Genomic DNA, 19533 nt, shown 5'->3' with positions numbered 1-19533 from the left:
ATAAGCCTTACAGCCTGCACTGCCTAGTCTGTGCAAGAAGTACAGTAGGGCAGAAACACACAACCCAACCATCCACATCAGAGAGTTTCTCAAGAGGCAACACAAGAGCAGTGTGATCACTGTAACCACACTTCCCCTTTTGTGGCCTGTTGCCACAGCGACACTTCCCTTTCAGTCAGGAAGTCCTAAATGAGGAGGACCCAAGTGTGTGTGTGTGTCAGTGCAGGGCGGATCACTTTGCTGTGACCCCCCCAGTGTGTGAGCATCGTTTCGCATTCCCACCGGTGCTTCGGCCATGCCAAAGAATATGAAGACTCTGGGTGTTCCTGGCGTTGGTCACATGGTAAGTTATCGTTTTTTTTCTGTAGATTTGGGTTGAATTCAGTGAGGTGCAACATTACGAGACATGTGAATAAAATGTATGTGCAAATTTATCGTGCAACGCTCGTGTACACAATGTGGCCGGTGAGTTTTTTTTATTTGACCTTTATTTAACCAGGTAGTCCAGTTGAGAACAAGTTCTCATTTACAACTGCGACCTGGCCAAGATAAAGCATAGCAGTGTGAATAGACAACAACACAGAGTTACACATGGAGTAAACAATAAACAAGTCAATAACACAGTAGAAAAAAAAGAAAAAAATAGTTTATATACATCGTGTGCAAAAGGAATGAGGAGGTAGGCGAATAATTACAATTTTGCAGATTAACACTGGAGTGATAAATTATCAGATGGTCATGTGCAGGTAGAGATACTGGTATGCAAAAGAGCAGAAAAGTAAATACATAAAAACAATATGGGGATGAGGTAGGTAAATTGGGTGGGCTATTTACCGATGGACTATGTACAACTGCAGCGAACGGTTAGCTGCTCAGATAGCAGATGTTTAAAGTTGGTGAGGGATAGTGAGGGATAGAAGTCTCCAGATGTTCTCAGTATGGGCCTACAGATCCCTTCCAGCATCCCTTGGTAAGTTGCTACATCCTGTCACTAGTCAGTAGCATCAGGTGTTGATGTCATGTCTTGTATGTGGTGCATTGAGTCATATTACAGTGTGTGTTGGGTGATGTGCCTCATACCCTCAGAGGAGGATGTTGAGAAAGCTTTAAAGTGAGTCAGTGTGGATACGAGGAATGAACCACGGATGGAGTACAAGTTCTGCCCCTTCTCCCCATGGTTGTCATGGTGACTGGATTCCCAAGGTGTCTCCTGTTGTGTGAGTGGAGTCCCCAATGTTCAAATGAATACACGCATATGTTGCCATGCACTGTTAGCATGCACTGTATGCGTGAGGCCATAGGCTCTCCTTGGGTCTGTCTCATGTGTGCTCTAAAAACAAGAATTTGTGTGCGTGTCTGCCTGTCTTTGTGTTTGCATAGTATTACTCTCACCACAGAGGGGAAGGCTAAGATTAACTAGAGCTGAAGAAACAACATTTTCTGTCCTGAAAGCTGAATGAGAGAGAGAGAACGAGAGCAGTAGAGTGACACCCTCTTCCTGTGTGAGCTTGGGCCTTGCCTCCTTGAGTGCTTTACCATAGAGGGGAACTGTCAGAACAACAAAGCCATGCAGCTGTTCTCTTTCCTCTCCACTTCCTGATGCTGTGTTGTTGTGTTTTTGAGACCATCCTTCATTCACTCACTGCCTGAGAGATCTGGTTGAGTGATTTTATGATTTTTCATGTTTTGTGTGGTATTCTGATCTGTAAAGTTGGTCTGTATTCCTGTTCCATAAAGTTGGTGTCCACTTATGTTTGTTTCTAACTTTAGATTTGAATGTATTTGAATGTCTGTGTCACTGTGACCTGTATGGTATGCATCATGTACTTAATTGTACTTAATTGAGACTGACACACATTCCCCTTACTTGTCTCTGCAGAGCCAGGCAGTGTCAGACGGAGGTAAGTAATTGATGGTGTGTGTGTGTGTGTGTGTGTGTGTGTGTTCGCTCGCTATCTCGCACGTGTGTCTGTCTGAAGGCTATTTCTCAGAGCTGAACATGTCTGTGTGAGCAGTAATGCTAGTCTGATACTCTGAGGCTTTAGGGTGTGTACATGGGGTATTAATAGTTAACGTGTGTGTGATTTTTCAGAGCTGAACATGTCTGGTCGTGGCTGTGGGGGCAGTCGTACAAGTCTACCAGGGGTCCAGGGGGGAGATGCCCAGGCCAGCGGTGTCGTCAGCTGGGCCGTGTGCTTTGAGAAGCTGTTGGAAGATCCCATGGGAATACGCTACTTCACAGTGAGCCATAGATGCATACATAAACAAAAACACACACACACACACACACTCTCTCCTGATCAGGTCTGATGGGAGCTGTATTGTAGGTAATCTGTTTATCAGTTATGCTCTTTGTTGTGTCATGCAAGGCCTTCCTGAGGTCAGAGGTGAGTGCGGAGAACATCCTGTTTTATCAGGCCTGTGAGAAGTTCCGGAAGATTCCTCCCAGTAGGATGAAAGAGGTATTGTGGGATTTCTCTGTCTTCTCTTTCATGAATCCTAGCTATGTGTTTGACTGTATTTGTGGTATTACATTTTCCATGTTGACTATTATGTACGTGCTATGAGACAACATCTAACTACATGGGAGGAATGAGTGTGTGGAGTTAAGGTCGGTTGATGGAGCTGAGGTTACAGGTGGTCTGATGACTGTGTTTGATTCTGGTCCTGTAGTTTGCTGAGGAGGCTCGCTCCATCTTCCAGACGTACCTGTCTGACCATGCTCCCTACTCTGTGAACATCGATGACACAGCTCGCGTGGAGGAGGAGGACCTGCAGAAACCTGAAGTTGAAATGTTCGACAAGGCCCAGACACAGGTCTGCTCTACTGTCACCTGGCGGACGCATACACACACATCTCACACAGGCCAGCTGCACAAGGCTACTGTACCTCATAATACCTCTTCCTGTAAATTCCATTTAATTCAATTAAAATTCCAGACATTGAATTCAAAGATAATTTAATTCCTCTGAATTTCAATGTTAGGTAAATTCCAAGAATTCCATTTCAAATTCAATATTATGCCTAACAATTCAAATTCAAATTCAATTCGCTAAGGCTTTCAGGCTGTTCATGTCACTGTTCAGACAGCCTAGCTATACTGAAAATATGGAAATACAGGTTGACATTATTAAAACCAAATCCTACTGTAACGTGTATGCTGGGAGTCAGGAAGCAAGTACAGGGAGTGCAAATGTAATAATAAAAAGAACATAGTACAAAACAAGAAACACAAAAAGCGTAGACATGGATGGAGATGTAGTCCAGGTGAGTGTCATGAGGCGCAGGTGGCAACGTCGAGTGCTGGTGAGAGGGAGCGGGTGTAAATGTGACTGTATCCCCTCCCTGACGCCTGGCTCCAGCCGCAGGACGACGCCGACCAGAGGGACGGTCCCGAGGACCAGGCGCAGGAACCTGTAGAGTCAGCTGAGGCGTGGGAACCTTTAGAGCCGGCTGAGGTGCGGGAACCTGACGAGCCGGCTAAGGCACAGGAACCATGGCGAGCTGGCTGAGGCATGGGAACATAGTACAAAACAAGAAACACTAAAAGCGTACAGACATGAAACAGAAACCAAGTCAATAACGCCTAAGGAAGGAACTAACGGGAGAGACAGATAGGGGAGGTAATCAGGAAGGTGATTGAGTCCGGGTTGAGTATAATTGGGTGCTGGTGCGGGTAATGATGGTGGCAGGTGTGCGTAATCATGAGACAACTAGCGACGTCGAGCGCCAGAGAGGGGTAGTGGGGGTAAACGTGACACCTACAGTCAATTTGTTATACTATGTGCATTCATCTAATTAACTGGGAAATGTAAAAATATTGAATTCTATTTCAATTCAATTCCAAATATGACATGTTTTTACAATTCCATATCAAAAGTCCAAAGAGTCTAATTCAATTTCAATTCCATAACTTTAAGATTTTTTAAAATTTGAATTTAGATCAACGTTATTCTCCAATTTATGAGTAAATTCAAGAATTGTATTGGAATTTCAAATTAAATTGAAATTGACACTTGGAATTCAGTTCTCTGTTTGATGGAGATACATTTAAAGCAGGGATGGGTAACTCCAGTCCTTGGGTCCGGAGTGGTGTCACAGTTTTTCCCAATCCCTAGCAAACTTGGCTAATTAAACTGTTGTGTGTGTGCGCACCTTCAGTTGTGCTGTTGAGTAGACAAGCACTGCCAATAATAGTGAATAGGATAACTAACAGCCCCTCTACCCCATGCCAACGAACTGACTATAAGGGTTTGAATTTTGTTGTTGTTGTATTTTACACCCTTTTTCTCCCAAATTTTGTGATATCCAATTGCTTTTCTCCAGTTTAGACCTCATTCTTTGCATAAGCAATCAACTAGGCCTGCAGAATACAGAGAGAAAAACTACAGAAGAATTTGTAGCCTACTTATAAACATACCAACTATGACAACAAGACACGGACCAAGTTTATGGCTAGCTCCAGTATATTTATTTGCTAATCTTGTCATGGAAATATTTATCAAAAGGTGACTTACACTAATTCCTGGTGCTGAGCTTAATGTTGATGGCGCTGCAGATGCTGATGGTATCGGACTATGTAAATAGAACACATAGGCCAGTCACATTAGGGCGGCAGGTAGCCTAGCGGTTAAGAGGTTGTGCCAGTAACTGACAGGTTGCTGGTATGAATCTCTGAACTGACTAGGTGAAAAATCTGTCAATGTGCCCTTGAGCCGAACACTTAACTCTAGTTGCTCTGGATAAGAGCGTCTGCTAAATGACAAAAAGATAGCACCTGGCTAATAACATTGATTTGCTTTGGAAAGTATAGCCAGCGTATTATGAACACTAACAAATATAGTTTGCTAGCTAGTTAGCTAAGTTAGCTATGTTACCTCTGCTTATTTTCTGTGCTGATGTTCTCTGATCAGATGCTTTCCTCTTTGAAATGAAGGGGATAATCCTTGGAATAACTTAACTTTTCAACTTTCGACAACCTGGCAACCCCCCAAGTTGATACTTCAGGTCCGTTTCGAAATCCTCTGGCTGAAAGTGCTGGTGACAACCACAGACATTTGGATATTTCTCCACAGGAGTATTCACATCATAGGCAGCATTCTTTATTGCCGCCAGGCACTGTTGGCTCTGAGGAATATCTCTGTTAGGTAACCATTGAAATGTTACCCCAGCAGCCTGTGCTTTCTTCTAGTTTGCACATCCAGCTACTGAGCACCGCACCATGACTAAACATTTACAGTTGTTGTTGACACAAAAATAAATAGTTATACGCAATTCTCAACTGGATCCACCTCGCCCGGGGTTGTACTTCATCCTGAAATCACTACAAATTCCGGATATTGTGGTTTGATTACAACCAGGAAATGTAGATGGCCTGTTTCTTCCAGAGAGATTCAGAAATGCTTGTATTTGCACATATTATATATTAATATCATATTAATGGACATATACAGTGAAAGAGCAGTGGTGAAATGTATCTTTTAAAGCAAGAAAGTAGAGCAACTCAAACGTATTACCAACAAAAGTGTAGAAGTGTGGTGCATGCAGTGCCATGACCTGAACTGGTGTGTCTACATGTCTGTGTCTGTTTGTCCCCGTCCCTCCCCTGTGTCAGATCTTTAAGCTGATGAAGATGGACAGCTACAGGCGTTTCGTCCGCTCCCCTCTCTACCAGAAATGTACCCTGGCCAGCGTGGAGGGCACGCCACTACCCAGAATCCCCCCTGAGCCCACCAGCACAGGATCATGGGAGAACATGGCCACTGCCAGCCCCTCCCTCAACGACAACAAGAAGGTGGGATGGATGGATGTGTTTTAACAATAACTATGGAAGCAATGTTTTGATCATTTTTTGAAAAATGGTATGAGTAATAGCTTGTAACCTGTGTTCAGCAGAAGAAGAACAAGCAACGGGAGAAGAGGGGATCATGGGGAGGTAGGCTTCCGCTCATCTATAATATCTCTTCTCTTCCCATGGTATTCTCTGGTAAATTTTTACCACTCCACACACGTGTCTGTTTCTCCCTCATCCTTTCTCCCTCCCTTTCTCTCTCCTCCCCTCCCTTCTCAGTAGAGGTGTCGTACCCCAAGGTGAATGTGTCTCGTACGGAGTCTCAGATGTCCAACAGCAGTGTGGAGTTGGGCTCCTTCTACAGGCAGATAGAGGTAAAGTGCAACAATGAAAATAGAAAAGGAAATATTTACTGCAGAACAAACATAATTGGATGAAAACAAAAGAATAACAATAAAAACTGAACAACTAAAAAGCTAAAAAGGTGTGTTTCAATATTTATTATAAATGTGTCCACAGTTTAGTCTCAAACACTGAGAGGAAGCATTCGTATATAAAATATCAACATAGTCTAGTAAAGTCTAGTAAAGGCATAAATGTAGCTGATACTAGCCTCCTGGCTGCAAAAGAAAAACAGGTCTTATTCCTAAAATAAAATCTAAACTTCAGCTTCAATTTTTTGGTAAGATGTTGAACATGCAATTTAAAAGAGAGGCCGTCATTAAAATTCCAAGATATTTATATGAGGTTACAGTCTCAACCTACAAGCCCCTAACCAACAGTGCCTCAGTCTTGTTTTTATTTAGTAGGAGAAAGTTGTGAGCCATCCAAGTATTTTAATCACTAATACAGTCTAATAATTTTTCCGTGGAGCTAAAATCCTCGTGACACAGAAATGTAAAGATGTGTATCGTCTTCGTAGCAGTAAAAATAAATCCTGTGTTTTCTGATAACGCTGATAAATGCATCATACTGGGCTTGACTCTGTCATCTGGGCTGTGGGAGGAGAATAGGGTGACATACCATACGTTGTATGTAGAAAAATATAGACTTCAATGATTAAGTGTATTCATTCCCTCCCTTTCTTCCTCTCCTCTCTTTCGCTTTCCCCCACTCCCGCTCTCTCTACCTTGTCTCCCTCCCTCTCTGATCCAGAACGGTCGCTCCAGTCCCCGTCCCTCAGACCAGGGGCAGGGTGATGGAGGTGGTGGTAGTGTGGAGGGGGGTTACTGCTGTGTCTACCTGCCTGACGGCAGTGCCTCCCTGGCTCCTACACGGCCTGGTCTCCTCCTAAGAGAAATGCTGTCAGGCCTCTGTGAGAAGAGAGGTTTCCCCCTTAAAGACATCCTCATCTATCTGCACAGCAAGAACAGGGTGAGCCCAGGCCCGCACCCTCAGCTCAAGTCTCACTTTATCACCCCGTTCAGGGACTGAGCTCTGGGGCGAGAGTTTTTTGTTAATAATGTTCTTTTCTATAGTGACGGTATCTATTGTTTGTGTATATGCTCTCCCTACAGCAGCCACTATCTCTGGAGCAGGACTGTTCCGTACTGAGAGACCAGCAGGTCTCCCTGGAGCTGAGGGTAACGTTTGCGTAAGTCAGTTCCTCTTCCTGTCTCACTCATCATCAATGTATTTGTAGGTTTATGTGTTAAAACTTCTTAGGGCTAGGAGGCAGTTTTCGGAAGTTCGGATGACTGACGTGCCCAAAGTAAACTTCCTGTTACTCAGGCCCAGAAGCTAGGATATACATATAATTGGTATTATTGGATCGAAAACACTCTGAAGTTTCTAAAACATTGTCTGTGAGCATAACAGAACTGATATGGCCGGCGAAAACCCGAGGAGAATCCATCAAATATATATATATTTTTTAGGTCACCACCCATTGAAAATGCTTGTCTATGGGAAATTCAAAGGAAATCCTCCCAGATTGCAGTTCCTATGGCTTCCACTATATGTCAACAGTCTTTAGAAAGGGTTTCAGGCTTGTTTTTGAAAAATGAGCTAGAATTTGTAGTTTTTCAAGGTGGCTCTCATTTGGACTGTAGTCTGGTGGCACGTATGGATGAGGGTGCCCACTTCGTTATTTATCTCCGGTGTTGAACATATTATTCTCCGTCTTAAATTTGATTGTTTATTGACATATTAGTGAAGCTGAGGATTGATTAGAAACATTGTTTGACTTGTTTGGACGAAGTTTATTGGTAACTTTTGGGATTGCTTCGTCTGCGTGTTGAACGACTGGATATAAAGAAGGACGTTATCGAACAAAATGACCATTTGACCAGCTACACAACCATTTGTTGTGTAGCTGGGACCCTTGGGATTGCAAACAGAGGAAGATCTTCAAAGGTAAGTGATTTATTTTATCGCTATTTCTTACTTTTGTGACGCCTCTGCTGGCTTGGAAAATGTTTTTAATGATTTTGTATGCGTGGCGCTGTCCTCAGATCATTGCATAGTATGCTTTCGCCATGAAGCCTTTTTGAAGTCTGACAAAGCGGCTGGATTAGCAAGAAGTTAAGCTTTTAAACGATGTATGACACTTATATTTCCATGAATGTTTAATGTTACGATTTTTGTATTTTGAATTTCGCGCACTGCAATTTCACATGATGTTGGCGACCTAGCCCAAAAAGGGCTTTAGCACCACCCATCTCTTTAATGGTTGTTCTTAGCGCTCTGTCCTAACAACAATCAAGCACCCAAGCTAACTGGCTAACATTGGCTAGCTTGCTAGCTTCTTTCAGACACAAATGAGAGAACTGCTCACTGACCATTTTACTCGCCCTAGCAGAGCTGGTTAGACTGTTTTTATGTTATCCAGAGCATTGGTGACTGCAACTGCGCTTCTGGCAACAATTTATGCTTTTTTTGCCAATCTTTACTGACACCGGCCATATTCAATGGGTGTTGAGCGTTCATAAATTCATCAGTTATTCTGCGCTCTGGCACACTCAGACGAGAGTGGATAGCCAGAGCGAATTTACCAGCTATGTCTATCCACAGTTGTCACAGTGACATTCTATTGAAATGGTTACTTGCATAATGGAGTCTTTTGTTAAGACATGTAGCTAGCTAGCTAGGTATACAATTAACCAAAATCCCAACTCATGACGTTACTACCCTTAATGAATCTGCAGGTAGCTAACCAACCAGGTTCAATGTTAGCTAGCTAACATTAGGCTATTAACTAGCAAAGAAAATGTCTCTGAGATACAAATAATAAGATCATACATGTAACGTTAGCTAGCGAGCCAGCCAGCTAATGTTAACTAACTATCTAACAGCACACTTTAACTTGAAATGAAAACTTCCTGTCAAAATTAGAAACGTGTAATATCTGAAAATGTAGCTAGCTAGACTATCTTACCTGTGCTCTGAAATCTGAGTATTTAGCTAGAGCTAATTTACCAGCTATGTCTATCAACAGTCATCGCAGTGACATTCTATTGAAATGGTTAATTGCATAGTGGAGTCTTGTTAAGACATGTAGCTAGCTAGCTAAACAATGAACCACAATCACAACTCATGCTGTTACTACCCTGCATGAATCTGCAGGGAGCTAACCAACCGGATTCAATGTTAGCTAACAAACATTAGCCTATAACTAGCAAAGCAAATGGCTCTGAGATACGAATAATAAGACCATACATGTAACATTAGCTAGCGAGCCAGGAAACTAACGTTAGCTAGCTAGCTAGCCAGCTAACAGTAGACTTTACTTGAAATGAAAATTACTTTCTGCCAAAATTTGAAAGTGTAATATCTGAAAATGTAGCTAGATAGACTATCTTACCCGTGTACATCATGGATGGACGCCTCTCCCTGTCACGGATGCCATGGTTGCCCTTAGTTTGTAGATGTAATCCAGAGACATGTGTTTTCTCCATCACCTTAGCTATCATACTCTAATTCCACTGATTTCAAAACTCGGTCCTCCAGAAAGTGGAGAGCAACACTTATACAGTTCTACTACGGGATACAGTTTTTTAAGTGCAGCGTTAGACAGGATTACCTACACATACTGACCAGCTCAAATAGACAGAAGCATGCTTTATGGCAGACCAATTCAAACTCATCTCGGCATATCCTGCCCACTCATTATCTCAGCCAATCATGGCTAGCGGGAAGGTTGCTAACTTTTTCTGTGGCAAAACAAACTGGGCTTGTAATTTAACAATTTTATTCATATTTACAGATGGCATAAAAGTCTGTTATTAAGGCACATGAAACTTCACATGTTCCACATGTATTTAAAAAACGTTTATGTTCAAATGGCTCTGCTGTGAAGTAGTGACCCACAACATATGCCTAGTTTCCTGAGATCAGTCACAAATGAACTTTTAACAAGGCACACCTGTTAATTGGAATGCATTCCAGGTGACTACCTCATGAAGCTGATTGAGTGAATGAGTAGGGGATGGGATGGGATGTACAGACATTATGGACAGTATGTGGATAGAGTATTTAGTATATCTGTAGAATACACAGGATAGAATAGTACATATGTACAGCAATAGTTTAATAGGATGGCATTGACTAGAATACAGTCTATACATATGAAGTGGGTAAAAAGTATGTGAACATTATTAAAGTGACCAGTATTGCATTATTAAAGTAACCAGGGATTCCATGTCTATGTACAAAGGCAGCAGCCTCTAAGATGCAGGATTGAGTAACCGGGTGGTAGCCGGCTAGTGACATTGACTAAGTTCAGGGCACGGTACTGGGTGAAGGCTGGCTAGTGATGGCTATTTAACAGTCTGATGGCCTTTGTCCAAGCTTTGATGCACCTGTACTGACCTCGCCTTCTGAATGATAACGGGGTGAACAGACCCTGCCTCGGGTGGTTGATGTCCTTGATTATCTTTTAGACCTTCCTGTGACATTTTGCGGCTGTAGGTGTCATGGAGGGCAGGCAGTGAGCCCTCTGTGATGCGTTGGGCAGACCGCACCACCCTCTGGAGTGCCCTGCGGTTGCAGGCGGTGCAGTTTCCATACCAGGCGGTGCATTTGCCGTACCAAGCGGTGATACAGCCCGACAGGATGGGTGTATAAAGTTTGTGAGGGTCTTAGGGGCTAAGGCGTGCGCGGCCACGCATTCATGGGTGAACATCGAGTACAGGAGGGGGCTGAGCACACACCCTTGTGGGGCCCCTGTGTTGAGAATCAGCACTGGGGGTCGGCTGTCAGGAAGTCCAGGACCCAGTTGCATAGGGCAGGGTTCAGACCCAGGGCCCTGAGCTTAATGATGAGCTTGGAGGGTACTATGGTGTTAAAGGTTGAGCTGTAGTCAATGAACAACATTCTTACATAGATATTCCTCTTGTCCAGATGGGATAGGGCAGTGTGCAGTCTGATGACGATTGCATCGTCTGTGGATCTATTGGGGTGGTATGCAAACTGAAGTGGATCTAAGGTGTCGGGTAAGGTGGAGGTGATATGATCCCTAACTAGCCTCTCAAAGAACTTCATGATGATAGAAGTGAGTGCTACGAGGCAATAGCCACTTAGTTCAGTTACCTTTGCTTTCTTGGGTACAGGAATAATGGTGGATATCTTGAAGCAAGTGGGAACAGAAGACTGGGATAGGGGAGAGATTGAATATATCCGTAAACACTCCAGCCAGTTCGTCTGCACATGCTCTGAGAACGCGGCTAGGGATGCCGTCTGGGCCAGGATCCTTGCGATGGTTAAAACATGCATAAATGTCTTACTCACATCGGCCACGGAGAACGAGAGCCCACAATAACCGGGAGCCGCCCACGTCGGTGACACCGTGTTATCCTCAAAGTGGGCGAGGAAGGTGTTTATCTTGTCCGGGAGCAAGACATTGGTGTCCGCGACATGGCTGGTTTTCACTTTATAATCCATCTCGAGTCCCTGCCACATATGTCTCGTGTCTGAGACATTGAATTGCGACTACACTTTGTCTCTGTGCTGACGTTTTTCCTGTTTAATAACACAACTGCACTGAACGTATTCAACCATATCCCAGTCACCTTGCCATGGTTAAATGCGGGTGTTCACACTTTCAGTTTTGAGCGAATCTACAGTTTTTGGTTTGGGGAGGTTTAATAGTCACAGTGGGAACAACATCCCTTATACACTTCCTGATGAACACCGTATCAGTGTACACGTCAATGATATTCTCATTGGCAACCCGAAATATATCCCAGTCCACGTGATCAAAACAATCTTGAAGCATGGATTCCGATTGGTCAGACCAGTGTTGAATAGACCTTAGCATGGGTACTTCCTGTTTGAATTTCTGCCTATAGGAAGTGAGGAGAAGAATGGAGTCATGATCTGATTTGCCAAAAGGGATGGTGGGGGAGGGCCTTGTAGCCATCCTGGAAGGGAGAATAATAACATTTGAGAGTTTTGATGCGCGAGTACTACAGGCAATGTGTTGATAGAATTTCAGTAGTGTTTTCCTCATATTTGCTTTGTTAAATTCCCCAGCTACAGTAAATGCAGTCTTAGGATATTCAGTTTCCAGTTTGCAGAAAGACCAGTGTAGATTCTTGAGGGCCGTCCTGGTATCGGCTTGAGGGGGAATATACACGGCTATGACTATAACCGAAGAATATTCTCTTGGCATTTGATTGTGAGGAATTCTAGGTTGGGTGAACAAAAGGACTTGAGTTCCTGTACGTTGTCACAATCACACCATGAGTAGTTAATTAATCCTGTCTGCGCGCTGTACTGAGAACCCAGCTGGCTTTTTTGGATGGGGACAGTATATCCTGAGAGAGCCATGATTCCATGAAACAGAGTATGTTACGGTACCTGATGTCTCTCTGGAAGGAGATCCTCGTCCTGAGCTCGTCTACTTTATTGTCCAAGGACAAAATATTAGCGAGTAATATACTCAGGAGAGGTGGATGGTATGCACACCACCTGAGTCAGATTAGAAGTTCACTCAAATGAATACCTCTGCTCCACCAGGGGCGTCTGGGAGCAGCCTCTGGGATAAGTTAAATTGCCTTGGGCGGGTACAAACAAAGGACCCCAATTCGGGAAAGTTGTATTTCTGGTCGGAATGCTTGTGAGTTACCGCCTCTCTGATATCCTAAAGTTATTTCCGGATGTTTGTAATAACACAAAACATTTTCTGGGCTATAGAAATACTGCAAAGTTGCTTAACCTTTCTGATCTCCCCATCCCGGATCCGGGATCGTGAATACAGACTCAAGCTCATTACCATAACGCAACGTTAACTATTCATGAAAATCGCAAATGAAATGAAATAAATATGCTAGCTCTCAAGCTTAGCCTTTTGTTAACAACACTGTCATCTCAGATTTTCAAAATATGCTTCTCAACCATTGCAAAACAAGCATTTGTGTAACAGTATTGATGGCTAACGTAGCATTTAGCATTAGCATTCAGCTGGCAACATTTACACAAAAAAACAGAAAAGCATTCAAATAAAATCATTTACCTTTGAAGAACTTCAGATGTTTTCAATGAGGAGACTCTCAGATAGCAAATGTTCAGTTTTTCCTGAAAGATTATTTGTTTAGGACAAATCGCTCCGTTTTCTGCGTCACGTTTAGCTATGAAAAAACCCCTGTATCCAGGATTGTGTAAATCTATCAGCAAGCTCATTAGCATAACACAACGTTAACTATTTATGAAAATCGCAAATGAAATGAAATAAATATGCCATCTCTCAAGCTTAGCCTTTTGTAAACAACACTGTCATCTCAGATTTTCAAAATATGCTTCTCAACCATAGGAAAACAATCATTTGTGTAAAAGTAGCTAGCTAGCGTTAGCATTTAGCGTTAGCATTTAGCGTTAGCATTTAGCGTTAGCATTTAGCGTTAGCATTAGCGTTAGCATTAGCGTTAGCATCCAGCACGCAACATTAACAAAAACATAAAAGCCTTCAAATAAAATCATTTACCTTTGAAGAACTTCTGATGTTTTCAATGAGGATACTCTCAGTTAGATAGCAGATGCTCAGTTTTTCCAAAAAGATTCCTTGTGTATTAGAAATAGCTCCGTTTTATACATCACATTTGGCTACCAAAAAAAATCCGAAAATTCAGTCCTCAAAACGCGAACTTTTTTCCAAATTAACTCCATAATATCGACTGAAAACATGGCAAACGTTGTTTAGAATCAATCATCAAGGTGTTTTTCACATATCTCTTCATTGATACATCGTTCTTGGACACATGCTTTCTCCCCTGAATCAAATGGTAAAGTAGAAGCAGCTGGCAATTGCGCACCGAATTCGACGCAGGACACCAGGCGGACACTTGGAAAATGTAGTCTTTTATGGTCAATCTTCCAATGATATGCCTACAAATACGTCACAATGCTGCTAAGACCTTGGGCGAACGACAGAAAGTGTAGGCTCATTCCTTGCGCAATCACAGCCATATAAGGAGACAATGGAAAACAGAGCTTCAGAAATTCTGCTAATTCCTGGTTGATGCATCATCTTGGTTTCGCCTGTAGAATGAGTTCTGGGGCACTTACAGACAACATCTTTGCAGATTCTGAAACTTCAGAGTGTTTTCTTTCCAAAACTGAAGAATATGCATAGTCGAGCATCTTTTCGTGACAAAATATCGCGCTTAAAACGGGAACGTTTTTTATCCAAAAATGAAATAGCGCCCCTAGAGATCTAACAGGTTAAGAGCACCATCTTACTTATTCATCCCACACACACATTAAGAGGGTGTGAACGTTGCTGAATGGGTGTAGACAAATAAGAGCTCTCCAGTAGGTAGTAAAACATTCAAAGACCATTTTCTCAAAAGTGAGGTTACAACTTTCTAAGCAGAATTACTTTCCCATGGTTCCTCAAATGCAGTGTATGATATACCATTTTGTAGCTCTGTGTCTCTGCTTTAATCAAATGTAAAAAAACACATTTGAAATGTCTTTCCTTAATGCGTTTGAGCCAATCAGTTGTGTTGTGACAAGGTAGGGGTGGTATATAGAAGATATGTCTATTTGGCAAAAGACAAAGTCCATATATTGGCAAGAACAGCTCAAATAAGAAACAACAGTCCATCATTACTTTAAGACATGAAGGTCAGTCAATGCCTCCACAATCAACCGACCTCAACCCAATTGAGATGGATTGGGATGAGTTGGACCGCAGAGTGAAGGAAAGCAGCCAACAAGTGCTCAGCATATGTGGGAACTCCTTCAAGACTGTTGGAAAAGCATTCCAGGTGAAGCTGGTTGAGAAAATGCCAAGTGTGCAAAGCTGTCATCAAGGCAAAGGTTGGCTACTTTGAAGAATCTCAAATCTAAAATGTGTTTTGATTTGTTTAACACTTTTTTGGTTACTACATGATTCCATATGTGGTATTTCATAGTTTTTATTATTCTACAATGTAGAAAATAGTAAAAATAAAGAAAAACCCTAGAATGAGTAGGTGTCCAAACTTTTGAATGGTACCGTAAATCTTTTTATACTCTGGATTCCGACATTGCTCATCCTAATATTTATGTATTTGTTAATTCCATTATTTTTATTTTAGATCTGTGTGCATTGTTGTGAATTGTTAGATATTACTGCCTGCTGGAGCTAGGAACACAGGCATTTTGCTACATCTGCAATAACTTCTGCTAAATGTGTGTATGCGGCCAATAACATTTGATTTGATTTGTGTACTGTTTCTGAATATGTATTGTATATTGCTGTGTGTGTGTTTCAGGTTGGAGGTGGTTTTCACTGGTAAGACATTCGGCATCATAGTGAAGTCCAGTAAGACTCTGCTGGATGCCCTTTCTATGGTACTACAGAAACACCAACTCAGAACACACGAAGCCATGGTCACCATGGTGAGGACTGTGTGTGTGTGTGCGTGTGTGTGTGTGTGTGTTATAGAATGTCTTGAGTGAATGTGTGTGTGTGTTCTAGAAATTCTGAGTGAATATGAATTGGTATTTGGTATTTTATTAGGATCCCCATTAACTGTTGCAAAAGCAGCAGCTACTCTTCCTGGGGTCCACACAAAACATGAAACATAATACAGAATGACATAATACAGAACATCAATAGACAAGAACAGCTCAAGGACAGAACTACATACATTTAAAAAAAAGGCACACGTAGCCTACAAAAGGCACACGTAGCATACACACAAACTATCTAGGTCAAATAGGGGAGAGGCGTTGTGCTGTGAGGTGTTGCTTTATCTGTTTTTTTTTTAACCAAGTTGGCTGTTTATTTGCGCAATATGAGATGGAAGGAAGTTCCATGCAATAAGGGCTCTATATAATACTGTACGCTTTCTTGAATTTGTTCTGGATTTGGGGACTGTGAAAAGACCCCTGGTGTCATGTCTGGTGAGATAAGTGTGTGTGTCAGAGCTGTGTGTAAGTTGACAATGCAAACCATTTGGGATTTTCAACACATTCATGTTTCTTATGAAAATAAGAAGTGATGCAGTCAGTCTCTCCTCAACTCTTAGCCAAGAGAGACTGGCCTGCATAGTATTTATATCAGCCCTCTGATTACAATTAAGAGCAAAACGTGCTGCTCTGTTCTGGGCCAGCTGCAGCTGGTCTTTCCTTGCAGCATTGGACCACAAGACTGAACAATAATCAAGATTAGACAAAACTAGAGCCTGCAGAACTTCCTTTTTTGAGTGTGGTGTCAAAAACAGACCATCTCTTTATTACGGCTAGACCTCTCCCCATCTTTACAACCATTGAATCCATATGTTTTGACCATGACAGTTTACAATCTAAGATAACTCCAAGTAATGTAGTTTCCTAGACTTGTTCAACAGCCACAACATTCATTACCAGATTCAGCTGAGGTCTAGCACTTAAGGAATGATTTGTACCAAATACAATGCTCTTAGTTTTAGCGAAGTTCAAGACCAGTTTATTACTGAGAAAGTGTGTGTGAGAGAGAAAGTGTCTGTGTGTGATCATATGTCCTGTTTTTCAGAGTGGGAGTGATGTGCCACTGAGCATGAGCACCAATGTGTTCAAACTAGCCAATAAGACGCTGCAGCTCCACAAGGTCAAAGGTGAATACATACTGATTAGCACACACCTGTTAACTAGTTCTTTGTCCCATGGTGAAAATAAGAATGGACAGGATTCAGGGCATTGTACTGCTGGGGTTGTGTAACCTCACTGGTTTTCCAGTCCATTTAAACTCGGTTAGAAAATGTCAGCTATGTACAGTGTTTTATTTCCTTCTCTGTTTTTCTAATGGCATCAATTCCTTCTCTGGCTCGTTCTATTCCGCCTGCCCGTACACTATTTCTTTATTTCTCTCCTCTCTTCACTCTCTCTCCCTTAGATGTCTGAGTACATTTGGCTTGTTGAGTGCTGTGTCACTGTGAGTTCACTCACCTCCTCTCTCTACTGCTCTGGGACCAGAACTGCCTTCACTTTGGATATGTGGCCACTCGCTGAGGCCTACTCATTACTCATGAGAAAGAGGGACTAGGAGATAATGAGGAGGAAGGGACTGGGGAAGGGGGGGTTTATTCTAGCTTTTTCTGGGAAAAGCTCCTTTTAAGTGACTGATGTCAGGGTTTTGCCTTATGTCAAACTCCATAACATGTACAGTAGCCTGCCTATAACTGACTATTGTTGTTTTTACAGTTAGCAGTTCCAGGGTCAGTGGCTCAACTCCAGTCACACAGGTGAGTCCTGCATAGTGATGGCCAGTTCGCATGGTAGGGAAAATGTCCTGGCCCTACTCATGTGTCCAGAGTTTAGCAAGTGTTTGTCTGTTCTTCTGAAACATTTCCAGGATCAAGCTACATCTCCAGTAGGCCCAGAGGTCCATGTGTCACCTCAGGCAGCCAACCCCAAGCCCAGAGTCAGGAAGAACCAAGAGATGGATGGTACGAGTCATGGCTTATTTACTGAGCCTCTCTAGGACTAAACCCTGGAGACTTCCTAATAGCTGTAACAATAACCTTTTAGTCTCACCTTAGCCCTAATTTGAGACAAACTGTTTATATGTCTCTATTCTTTCTTTCTCCCCTTTTCCCCATCCCCTGTGTCTCTCTCTCAGCGATGATAGAGCTGTTGTCCAGAGCTCAGGCCTGTCGGGTGGATGACCAGAGAGGCCTGCTGACCAAGGAACACCTAGAGCTGCCCCAGTTCCTCTTGAAACCCCCTAGCCAGGACCAGGAGACGCAACAGGGGGAGGATGGAGAGGCTGCAGGGGGAGAGGGGGATGGAGCCCCCACAGACATTAAAGAGGAGTCAGATAACCAACCCACTACCTCCTCCACTCCCACGCCTGTTGGAGCAGCAGAGTCAGGAGCGTGTGTAACAGACTCATCAGGTTCCAAACACATAGGTTCAAAACAAACAAGTGTCTGATAGATAAAAACATTCTAAGTGTCACTTTTACTTTGTGTACCTGGTGTAAGTGTGAGTGTGTGTATAGGACCCATTTTACTGTGTGTGTGTGTGTTTGTGAACATGCTGAAGTCAGGTTTGGGCAGGGGATGTTGACACATGTAGCAATTAATCCTGTTAAAAGATTGTTCATCAAATATTATAAGTTGTGCACAGGAAGTCCACAACTATTAAGAGACCTAGTCAAGCACTTTTGCTTATGATTGTCTGAATAAGGTCAGCATCCAATGTGTTATCACTGTCTGGTACGAAACTGTATTAACTCTATTGTTTGTTTTAATCCCGAATATCAAAGGTACAATATGTCATGATATGAAGGATCTATTTTAGCTTCCAGTTCCTCCCCTGACGTCTGATAAAAATAAAAAAACAGAAGTTTTGTTTTTCAATTAAGGAATTACTTTCAAGATGGTCTTTCATATTTTGCGGTATTTTACTTATCATAATATTTAACTTGAACTAATAGTACTTTTAGTACATTTTCTTTAGTGTGTGATTTGATATTTAATTAAGGTGTTTGGTATTTTGCATTTTGAGTACTTTTCTCTCTTGTGAAAGTTTGATATTTAATTGATTCGTTGGCATTTAATACTTATGAGCACATTTTTGTTACTTTGCTGTGTTTGCACTTTGAATGCCAGGTCTCCTGTGACGGCCAATCCTTTTCTCACCATGTTATCAGAGTGCTACTCAGGGTCAAACTTCAGTATTAACCTATAATGTTCTCATGCATTGTACAGTGCATGAATAAATGATGTGATATTGATCTAATTTACCCCTGTATGCTGACTGTTTACTCTCTCACATCCACCGCAGAGTGAGCTCTTGTGGACAGACTATGTAACATAAACTCTAATCGAGCATCTGATGCTATTTAGCAAGATTTGAGTTAATGGTCCCTGAGATTAATAGCAGTGTTGTCACTCGAAATGAACATGTCACTGGGACTGCGCTCTGATTGACTCTGACCATCCTTCACCTCCATAAACTTGCTGCTGGGAGGTGCTCCCTCTTTGAATATGCTTTTCTCAGACGGAGGCAGGTACTGGGGATTGCTTGTCTGTGAATCAGAGATTCAATTATTACGATAGAATCTTTCACTAGACTACTCCGGCAAGCTGACATTCAAATGCGAGGCGGTCTATGGCTGGTAAGCTGCAACCACCTGCATCGTAACAGCTTTACACTCTACTGAAATAGTTTTGCAAATATTTACATACAGTGAAAGGAATGTCAATGCCAAACTATCCAGACTGATTGATCAAATAATGCAGTGGGTAGTCTGGGGAGTGTGTGTAAAATAAATAAAGGAATGGTAAACGATAAACTCTGACATTCCTAGTACTAAAGGACTGTCATGCTT

At 42.4% G+C, this 19533-nt stretch overlaps 1 protein-coding gene across 1 annotated transcript in view; it reads left to right on the top strand.

Moving 5' to 3' along the window:
• The first annotated feature begins 226 nt into the window (after positions 1-226).
• Positions 227-19533, top strand: part of LOC110488612 (regulator of G-protein signaling 14) — a 33890-nt gene continuing 14583 nt past the window's right edge. Inside the window, exons 1-15 of the mRNA XM_021560888.2 lie at positions 227-343; positions 1880-1901; positions 2093-2241; positions 2370-2462; positions 2674-2817; positions 5616-5795; positions 5894-5936; positions 6072-6166; positions 6948-7166; positions 7310-7386; positions 15488-15614; positions 16732-16813; positions 17400-17440; positions 17551-17644; positions 17818-19320. Of these exons, the coding sequence (XP_021416563.2) occupies positions 296-343; positions 1880-1901; positions 2093-2241; positions 2370-2462; positions 2674-2817; positions 5616-5795; positions 5894-5936; positions 6072-6166; positions 6948-7166; positions 7310-7386; positions 15488-15614; positions 16732-16813; positions 17400-17440; positions 17551-17644; positions 17818-18131 (1728 nt within the window). The 5' untranslated portion in view covers positions 227-295 and the 3' untranslated portion in view covers positions 18132-19320. The remainder of the gene's footprint in view (positions 344-1879; positions 1902-2092; positions 2242-2369; positions 2463-2673; positions 2818-5615; positions 5796-5893; positions 5937-6071; positions 6167-6947; positions 7167-7309; positions 7387-15487; positions 15615-16731; positions 16814-17399; positions 17441-17550; positions 17645-17817; positions 19321-19533) is intronic.

The sequence above is a fragment of the Oncorhynchus mykiss genome, chromosome 14 (assembly GCF_013265735.2).
Source record: "Oncorhynchus mykiss isolate Arlee chromosome 14, USDA_OmykA_1.1, whole genome shotgun sequence".
Classification (NCBI taxonomy): Eukaryota; Metazoa; Chordata; class Actinopteri; order Salmoniformes; family Salmonidae; genus Oncorhynchus; species Oncorhynchus mykiss.
This window is presented reverse-complemented; position numbering and strand designations above follow the sequence as displayed.